Here is a 10,903-nt window from a genome sequence, read left to right on the forward strand (position 1 = left end):
TCTGATTAATGGGTTTCACCCAATAGGCATCATATGTAAATGTAGGCGGTCATGTGTTGATGCATCTGGATGATGTCACTATTGTATTCAATTCAAATTATTGAATTATCAAATTATTTTTGCCTTTTGGTTTAAGAAATGTATGGCATTCTTATAATGCCATATAAATGCTATTTGGACTGGGGAGGAAGTTTTGAGTTCTTTTACTGCAAAAGATTAATAAAATATCTAATTGCATTGATTAGCTAATAAGTATTTCCATATTATGGCCAATAACCAATAAATGGTCTATTAAAATTATATACTCTTTTGTATAAATAAATTAATAAATAAAACACTAAAAACTAAAATAAATCGTTAATAAAGTGAATTTAAGCATCACAACATTATAATGTAAAGTATGAAAAAATGGATATTCAAGAAAGTATACATACTATAAATCTTTAGATATTCATTTTGAGATTTGCTAAAGATTACATTCAGCAGTGTCATTAAAGTTAGTGTTTATAAAGATGAACTTTAAGAGAGCATTTAGATGATGAAAAATATAATCTAAATGTAAAAATAGAGGAAATAAGCATGCACAATTAAATATCCAATATTAACCGATGCTGATAAATTAAAAAAAAATAACGCCTGATAAATTATATGATACAGATATATCAGTATCCAGAAGCTTTTTAGGGCTGAACAGCGTATTATTTATATTTGATCATGTATATCAAAGCAACATCCATAAGATGGTGATTCTTTATGTTGTTTTTATTAACACTATTTTATACACTTCGACACAAAAGAAATATTGTTGTATGTTTAATATGGATTATTCTTGGTGTGCTCCATGATAGCCATCAGGGCCAGCCAGGTCTCCTCAGCAGTCGGGACGATCTGATTGGCTGGCAGGATGAAACCATAGCGACCAGTGTCTCTCAGCTCAAAGGTGTAGGAGTACTTGATGCCCTGATCGTAAGTCCAGTCAATAGTGCCTCCACTGGCTTGGTCTGAGAACAAAACAGAGATTGTTAGCAGGGTAACCGGGATGCAAAACTAAAATTAAGTGACTCTTATTAAACTTACAGATGGTGGTAATGATGCTTCCATATCTGTAGTAAGTGTTATACAATGACCACAGCTTAGAGATGGCCTTCCTGGCTAGCTTATACTGAAGAGACAATACAGAATTAATTTTAAATGTTTTTAAATAAATCTAGAATAGTATGTTTCCACATGCATACCAGTTCAGCCTGGTCCTTGGCAGGAGTGCTCTTGTATCCGTATGGATACAGGAGCATCTGGGAATAGCTGTGGATGGACACAAAGGCCTTGAGGTTGCCGTGAGATTTCACAAAGTCCACAATGGCCTTGACTTCTGGCTCAGAATGAGCACTGGGTCCACGGTAAGTCTCAGTGCATGGGTCATTGCTGGATCCAGCGCCTATAGACGAAAAACAGACAATTACAAGAAACTATTACATACTATAAATCTTTAGAGCCCCTTAAAAGTTACAAGTAATTTCAATAGTACACTTTAGAAATTCTACTAACTATAGGTAACTTTGGAGCCAACTACATACCAGTCATTGGAGTATTAGTAGACTGTCTCTTAATATCTGCTAAAACTTTATTTCGTTGGTCCCCCAACAGACATTCTACTGTAAGTAATTTTGCAAATACATGTCAACTTATTCTACTAACCCTAACCTAATAGTCTACGTATGAGAGTTAGCTGACATGTAGTTGCAAAGTTACTCAGTTAGTAGAATGTCTAAAGTGGACTATTGACATAAAGTGTAACCAAGTTACATTTTAAGGTTGGTCTGCTTCATTGGTCTACCAGCACCCGTCAATGTCAAAATAATTGAGATGGCCAATCAAATCAAAGAAGGCATTCCCCCCCCCAACCCCCCCACACACACACACACACACCTGCCCCAAGACATGGGCCTTAAAGTACAACTTTCAATGATGAAAGCATCTCACCTCCAAAGCCAGCGTCCCAGTTTCTGTTGGGATCAACTCCAACACAGCTGGAGCCAGGGTTCGGCTTTCTGGTTTTACGCCACATGCGGTCCTTAAACAAACAGATTCGCAATTGAAAAGCAGTCAGTTGGGATTTATTCCCAAAATATAGCTGTTCTGAGTTGAATGTGCAGTTGAAGTCTTCCAGGCATCAGACTCTAAAACTCACTCTGCTGTGGGTGTAGGCGTAACCATCAGGGTTGGTGACGATCTCCAAGAAGATATCATAGTTGTTAAGGATGTCGGTGAGGACAGGGTCACGTCTGTAGTCGGTCACGATCTGCACAAGACAAAACACATGGGTATATGTGCTTAAGTCAATTCCTGTTCCATTATACCAATGAATCTTTTTTTGAAAAGCATCTTTGTATTTGCTAACTCAAGAATAAATAGCTTTACCTTCTTGGCAAACCAGATTCCGCTGGCCTGGGTGACCCATTCTCTGGAGTGGATGCCAGTGTCAATCCAGAGACCTGGACGGTTCTCTCCAGTGCTGAACTGAGTGAAAAGACATGATCACAATGGAAAAAAAGTTTGATTATATTACACATACGACATTCTGCATTTAAATATACATTTGGAAAAGTATGAGATTCAAAATCTCTTTTGAAGCTGAATAATGTAAATGTCTTGGTGTTAAAATACTGCAGAGTCATTCATAGGTTAAACTTTCTTGTAACTGTAAACGATGTGCTTTAGGAGCGCTATGAAAATTCCTCTGTTTTGAGCAAAACATTTAATTCTACACAACTCTGACTCAGCCAGTGTCTTGAGTTGTGGGTGGGACTATATGTACATTCACACCATAACTTGTAAGCTGGGAATTTTCTGAGAACCACGTGACCGCTGCAGATTCATTTAGGCCAGGGGTGTCCCGGCTCCTGGAGGTCCACTGTCCTGCAGAGTTCAGCTCCAACCCCAATTAAACATACCTGAACCAGTCTTACTACTAAAAAACTTCCGGGCAGGTGTGTTGAGGCAAGTTGTTGAGCTAAACTCTGCAGGACAGTGGCCCTCCAGGACCGAGTTAGGAGGACACCCCTGATTTAGGCATTGATAGTGTTGCCAAAGATACGCATAATTCCCAGTCTGACGACGTAAACAGCTCAGAGTAGGACGTCACGTGTTGTCATCTCGAAATTACGGTAATTACGACATGGCGTGAATGTGTTTGCTCGTTCAAATTTCACATATCCAGTAATAGTAGGTGGCGCTAATGATGCAGAAATTACATCACAAATCTGGAAATGTTTTGGATTAAGTGTAAAAAAATGTATTAAAAAAAAGTAAAGCCTTAGTAAAACCTGAAACCTTATTGTAGAGCTACATTTCTTTCAAAATCCTTTTTATTTGTTTGTCTGTTTATGTCCAGTACATTCACCTATTTATTAAATTAATGTTCATTTTTCATTTAAAATTTTCACTCAAATTGTTGATATAATTGATAATTGATCATATAAAATAGATAACATAATTAGTAATGAGGAAAGTATGAAATTACAAAAAATGCTAAATAAAACTTTCAAACAAAAGCTCTCAAACTTCTGGTTCCAAATAATAAGCACCGGGCAAGTTACTCTAAAAACGTAATGTAGTGACTGAGACAAATCAAATACACAATTATTTGTTATATTTAAATAATCTCAACCAACTACAAAACGAGACACCAAGGTATCTGTGGACAACAATCGAAGAGCAACTAACCCCCAGACATGAAAGCCAATTACAATCAGAAGGAATGTGAACAAAATCTCCATTTCCCTTTTGAAACACACACGATGCCCCTAAAAAAGGACTCTTCCCCATCCATTCATAGAAAACCTTCCAAGAAGGAACATGATATCTCCAGAACAGTAGGATTAATAACTGTCTTATATAGTGTATTTTATACTGTTTTATATATGCTTTATGATAGAACCACTATATAACATGCAGCTATACCATGCGTCCTATCAAAATAATCTTCATGTAATGCCCTACACATTGGTGTACATATAGCATGCATTATATTGTTGTTAGATTAATTCAGAGTATGAAAGGACACAAACTGCTAATCCAGTTATATTATGCAAAAGACCATGCTTAAAGACAAAGGGTAGTAAACTTTCCCTCTAAAGGTTTAAGTTCCTATTGGCTCACTGCATGGCCCCCTGAGGAATGACCTCCCTCAGAGGTGAAAAAGCACCCACACAGGCTCCTTCTTCTTTGCGTATTCTGGTTGCTGTTTGTGTGAGGCCTCTTCCGGCCCCAGAGCCGGTGCGCTCAACACATTAAGCCATGTGTAACTTCCTCAACAGTAACAGAGTCAGACTAACATCGCAAGTTCATTAATATCTTCATCATTTAAAGCAGAAGAAATTGATTGCAACTTCAACACCATCAACTCAAGGAATCATCAAGACTTTCTCCTGAGACTGCATCCAGGCACTCTTTCAATGGCCAAGGCATTGCAAGTATCGTACAATTAACTAAACAGAGGTTTCGTATAAGCTGTGAACCCCATTTGTTAACAAAGGTGCTTTGAAGTAAGAAACTGATGCTTCTTTCAGATGGTTAAATTACACTTCCCCATAGCGTCATTCCCCTGTTCTGTTCCAGGTTCACTTTTCCATTTCCTATGTACAGTATGCGTGATTTGTGTGTATAGATTAGTTATGTGTTCGTCTGCTTGTAAATCAACTAGAATGTTAAGAAAGAGTTATTTTTCTGTGTATATATATACACATAATAATGCGTCGTGGCCACACTCGGGTGTGCATTATTTTTCTAATAATTTGACAGCCCGTCATCAATTATTCCTTAAGTAATGCATCACACCCAACACTGCACATAATTATTTATCATGGCCTACCTTCAGGACGTTCAAGGGACGGCTCTCATAGCTCTTACCAATCACAATTTTGCTGACCAGATTACTGTTTTCTGCCACAAGCATGTCCATGAAAGAGTAAATCTGAAAACAGCATGGTGAAGATCAAATTATTGTAGATTTTTGTGTGTAAAATTGTTTAAAAGATACAACAGGTAATGAAAGTCTGAAAAACATAAGAAACGCATTTAAACACACTCACAGATTTCAGGTCATGGTAGGTGGAGTAGACAAAGTCATCTGTACTTCTTGGAAAGGCATTATATTTCCCCATCTCACGCTCTTCATCTTCCAGCAAATCCTTGTGGTGCAAGAAGAATGGTTTTATTGTGGAGTAACCCAGGGTTTCCCAATCTGGGGTTTGTGATGGAAATGCAGGAGGTTCAAGAGTTGGTGATAAGCTAATAATAAATAAAAATGTAAAATAAAAAATAAATTTTTAATAAAAACAATCAAACTTTAAGATAAAATATGTGACCATACAAACATCAGAGAACATGTGAATGTGTTGTTGTTAAAGTATTAAAATATCAACTTCAAATCTCACAGGCCTGGTACTTTATAGGCCTATAATATATTTTAAGTTTGGTCCAAAACATTATTTGGGAACCCCTGGTGTAACCAATGAATGGGTGTTGTATTATTGTTTATCGTCTAAAATAAAAATCATAGTCAAAAAGTTTAATTAGTTAATGTAAATAGTAATATTAGTTGTTTTTTATCTCCAGTAATATTCCAACCTGGACATCCATAATCATGACTTGATACTGGATCTGATTGTATGCCAGGAACGCCCTGACAGCCTGGAGGCTGTGAAAGGGGACATGAACATCCACAGGCAGGGACTCATGAACGGGCTCCATCCAGAAGTCCAGCTGAACACAGAAGGAAACAAGGAAATCTGATGTTCACAGTTTTAAATACCAAATGCATATGAGAAACATAAAACATGTAAATATCTGGTCTTGATGTGAGAATTACCCCAAGATGCCCCTGTTCAGAAAGTTCCTTCAGGAGAGAGATTTGTGCCTCATCTTTTGCGTTGATCCGAAGAACCTGGTCTCTGACATCATCAACACCATATGTTTAATTATGTTTTTAGACATGAAATGTGGCGTTATTTTTACGATATGAAAATACAACAACTTATTTTGTATTGTACAGGATCATACAGGTTTGGAATGTCATAATTGAGTACATTATCAGTTTTGGATGAACTATTATCCATTTAAGCCGCAAAGTAACTCACCTCTCGAAAGTCTTTTTGGCAAAAACAGCCACAAACAGAGCACCTAAAAATAGTAATCTGTTCATCTTCTTACATAAAGTAGAACTATCAACACTAAAAATCACACTTTATGTTCTGTCACTGTAGCTTTAACCATGTTGACCCTCCTCCTTAACACTCAGCCACAGCTTCCTCCTGAGACTCTTAAAGGGATAGTTCACACAAAACTTTAAATTCTGTCATCATTTCCTCACCCTCAAGTTGTTCCGAAATTGTATGAATTTCTTTCTTCTGCTAAACACAAAAGAAGATAGTTTCCAAACAGTAGATGGGCCCCACTGACTTCCATAGTATGAAAAAAAAATACTATGGAAGTCAATGGGGCCCATCTACTGTTTGGTTTCTGACATTCAGATTGAGCTCTGGTGACTGTGGAGGTCATTTCAGTTTAGTAAACTCAGTGTCCATGATCAAGAAACCAGTTGGAGATTATTTGAGCTTTGTGACATGTGCGTTATCTTGCCAGAAGTAGCCATCAGAAGATGGTAGGTACACTGTGGTTATAGAGGGGTGGACATGGTCAGCAACAATACTCGGGCTGTGATGTTTAACCCATGCTTAATTGGTACTAAGAGGCCCAAAGTGTGCCAAGAAAATACCCCCCACACCCTTACACCACCAACACATATTCACATCAGACCAAAGTACTTTCTAAGATGTGAAAGATGGGTTTAGACATCACCAGAGTTATCAGAATGGTAAAACACAAACACAAAAACATATAGTACAATCATACTAATAGAGCAAGCAATCTCAGACAGCTTGTCTTAGATAATTTCTATGAGTAAAGGAACTTGCAAAGCACCGCTCACTTGACGCGGCTGTTTCAGCACTTTAACAGATCATTTGGTCGTTAGCAGGTCTTAAAATTAGATAAATACAACCTCATAAACAGCAACAAATTACATATTTTTACACAGTGTCATTATTTATTTAACTAAAATAAAGCCAAAATGGAAAAGCCATGGGTGACAAACTACCCAAACAGCAACATAGGGTCGCCCCAGATCCGGCCCACATCTGGTACACATGGATTCCACACGGCCCAGATGTGGGCCGCATCTGGGCCGACACTATGTTGCGGTCTGCGTAAGTACACCCTATGATTCAATTGCTTGTAGAGACACTTTTAGCTGCAATAAGTTGAATGAATCGTTTTCTGTATGACAGTATCTGTCTCTTGCATCGTTGTGGAGGAATTTTGGCCCTCTCCTCTTTCAACGTTGCTTCAGTTCATTGAGGTTTGTGGGGGGACCTTAAGAGAGCATTGCACAAACAGATGCCCACAAACCTCAATGAACTGAAGCAACGTTGAAAGAGGAGAGGGCCAAAATTCCTCCACAGCGATGCGAGAGACTGATACTGTCATACAGAAAACGATTCCTTCAACTTAATACATTTTAATTTAAATGCAATTTTGCATATTACATTTAAATTTGAATATTGCTATCCATATGCTTCCATATGAGTAGAACTAGAGACATCTTTTATGTACTGCCTCACTGGCTGTGACCTTGTATTTGAGGTGGTAATGGAAAGGGAAACCTGCTGCTGTAGTTCCCACAATATTGTACGATACTAATGCTGGAGTGAGAGGAATGCAGCTGTTTTTCCTAAATGTTACTTATAGCAACATAAGCTAGTAAATGTAATCAATATGCCTCAGTTGACTAGTAAATGTAATCAATATGCCTCAGCTGGTATTGCCTGAAATCAGAGAGATAGTAAAAACAAGACCAAATCAAAGAGTCATGACTGTGTCCTTTGGGGCAAATATGCAAAATTATTGGTGTAGTCCTTTCTTATATAATAATAAATTAATAGAGAACAGTTGCATTTATACCAAAAACTTATCAGATTTTACTATATAGGTCAAGATAACCAATCCATGGTAATCATTTACTTCTTGAGTTTTCTTATCTGCACAACCTCATAATAATTCATATCCTGACAGCCAGGAGAGGCACACCTAAATGTTAAATAAGTCACATACACTCCCATGTAAAAAAAACTCGCCCTTCATAATATTACTACTTTAGACACAGATAGCAGTTGGTCACAATTAATTACAACTTATTTCTTCTTACCTCATCAAATGGAATAAGCAGGAATAGAATGGTTATAGAAAACCATCAAAGAGATTAACCTTATGCATTTAGATCTCTGCAAAACAGGATTTTGCTTTGTGGAATAGAAGAGCAGGAAACACTGAGGATAGTTTTGACCTTATGACACTAATAAGCTCAGGCAGGCCTGCTGCTTTGGTTCTCACAACTTTGTGTAACACTGGTGTCTGATGAATGAGAACAAGCTGTTTATGGTGCGATTTAGTCAATACACAGACTTCTCATTTAAAACATGATTGGTTGCAGAATTTAAATACACTATTCACTTCAGTTTGCTTAAAGAAGTTTTTGTCTATGTGAGGATTTGTAGTGGCGACAGCTTATTGGTTGAAGATCTGTCTGCAAAGACACGTTTAATCTGGTCGATGAAACAGAGCTAATTAAAGGAACGACTGTGTATTGAGTGAGTAAGAATTACACCCAAGATAAGACATGAAACACACTCAGTGTCTGATTATATTCAGACAGCAATGACATTATCAATAGTGACAATATAGTTAGTCATGACAATGAAGCAGTGCCACTGGCCATGCTATCCTTGCTTCATGTCCAAAAAATGAAAGCAAGGAATTCAAGCAGGCTTAATGAAGACAAGTCCACACAAATCTTTAATAAACCCCTAAACATCTCCACTTTGGTCTCATCATGTCCAAAGGACATTGTTCTAGAAGTCTTGAGGTTTGTTCAGATGAAACTTTGCATAAGCCATGCTGCCATGTTTTTTTTTTAGAGAAGAGAGACAACACTTCCAAACAAGCCATACTTGTTTAGTCTTTTTATAATTGTACTGTCGTGAACTTTAAAATTTAACATGTTAACTGAGGCCTGTAGAGTCTGAGATGTAGCTCTTGGGTTTTTTGCAGTTTCTCTGAGCATTGCACGGTCTGATCTTGGGGTAAATTTGCTGGGATGTCCACTCCTGGGAAGACTGGCGACTGTCTTGAATGTTTTCCACTTGTGAATAATCTACCTTAATGTAGAATAATGCACATTGCTGTTTTTAAAACTACCTTAAAAACGTTTTTTTATTATTAATATTTGGCATTTGACGCTATGTGAGAGTTGCTTTGTTGTTTTATTATGTGCTGTTGACTGTTTGATATGGGATATGTGTGTACAGCACTTTGATGAACACTTGCTGTTTTTAAAAAAGTGCTTTATAAATAAACTTTGACTTAACTTCAAATAGTTTGGAAATGGCCATAACCCTTCCCAGATTGATGGCAGCAACAATTGCTTCTCTGAGATCAATGCTGATGTCTTTCCTCCTTGGCGTTGTGTTAACATACACACACCATAAATGTTTCATTACAGCAACCTGCCAAAACTTCTGCTTTTATAGATGTGATCACGCTTGCTGATGATCAATTAATCAAAGACATTTGATTAGCAGCACCTGACTGTTATTAGCCCTCTTTATTCCTGACCAGATTACTGTTTTCTGCCACAAGCATGTCCATGAAAGAGTAAATCTGCAAACAGCATGGTGAAGATCAAATTATTGTAGATTTTTGTGTGTAAAATTGTTTAAAAGATACAACAGGTAATGAAAGTCTGAAAAACATAAGAAACGTAATTTAAACACTCACAGATTTCAGGTCATGGTAGGTAGGTGGTAAATCAAGGAGCATCTCGATAGTTAAAGGAAAGGTAGTAGATAAAACATTCTTCATTAATGGTGAGGCAATACCAACAGTTTCTGAGAAGCCAGTGAAGAGTCTTGGGAGATGGTACGATGGGGATCTAAAGGACACAGTTGTGGGAGAAGTTAGACGACAAGCAGTGGAAGGGTTGAAGAGCATAAACAGCTGTGCTCTACCTGGCAAACTAAAACTCTGGTGCTTTCAGTTTGGTCAACTGCCGAGGTTGCTGTGGCCACTGACCATGTACGACGTTTCTTTGACAACAGTGGATAAGCTGGAAGCGTTGATAAGTTCATACATCAGGAAATGGTTGGGAGTTCCACGCTGCCTCAGCAGAGTGGGACTTTATAGTAAAGGAATATTGCAGCTGCCAGTCTCTGCTTTAACCGAGGATTTTAAGTGTGCCAAGGTCAGACTGGAAATGACCTTAGTAGAGTCACGCGACAAATGTGTAAGGGAGGCAGCCCCTGTGTTAAAAACTGGTAGAAAGTGGTCAGCAAAGAAATCTGTTGTAGAGGCAAAGTCTGCCCTTCAAATTGGGGATATCGTGGGACAGGTACAGCATGGAAGAGGGGGTTTTGGGCTCAGTTTAGCTCCTCCTAAATGGCACAAGGCAGGCCCAGCTCAAAGGAGGAAGCTGGTAGTCAACAAGGTGCGAAAGCAGGAGGAGAGGATGAGGTGTATAAAGGCCATTTCCCAGGCCAAGCAGGGAGAGTGGATGAGATGGGAGAGTGTGGAACAACGCAAGATGGGCTGGCAAGACCTTTGGTAAATGGAAGAGAGTAGGATCAGTTTCCTTATTAGGTCAACATATGATGTTCTCCCATCACCGCAGAACCTAAACCTCTGGGTAGGAGAGGATCCCTCTTGTCCTTTGTGTTCATCACCTGCCACATTAAGGCACATTTTGACAGGATGTAAGGTGGCTCTTAGCCAAGGTCGGTTTACTTGGCGCCAT

The 10,903-nt window shown here is 38.3% G+C and overlaps 1 protein-coding gene across 1 annotated transcript; it reads right to left on the bottom strand.

The window, feature by feature from the left end:
* Positions 1–744: 744 nt before the first annotated feature.
* Positions 745–6,241, bottom strand: LOC130085311 (carboxypeptidase A1-like). The gene is made up of 11 exons (XM_056251024.1): positions 6,138–6,241; positions 5,870–5,951; positions 5,629–5,763; positions 5,091–5,189; positions 4,871–4,972; positions 2,419–2,517; positions 2,189–2,299; positions 1,981–2,071; positions 1,236–1,435; positions 1,078–1,162; positions 745–1,001 (listed from the first exon to the last, which is right to left on the bottom strand). The coding sequence occupies exons 1-11, from the start codon at positions 6,200–6,202 to the stop codon at positions 814–816; spliced, it is 1,257 nt and encodes a 418-aa protein (XP_056106999.1). The 5' UTR covers positions 6,203–6,241; the 3' UTR covers positions 745–813.
* Positions 6,242–10,903: the final 4,662 nt, after the last annotated feature.

Source organism: Rhinichthys klamathensis, unplaced genomic scaffold (assembly GCF_029890125.1).
Source record: "Rhinichthys klamathensis goyatoka isolate OS25496 unplaced genomic scaffold, OSU_Roscu_1.1 h1tg000076l_1, whole genome shotgun sequence".
NCBI classification, from domain to species: Eukaryota; Metazoa; Chordata; class Actinopteri; order Cypriniformes; family Leuciscidae; genus Rhinichthys; species Rhinichthys klamathensis.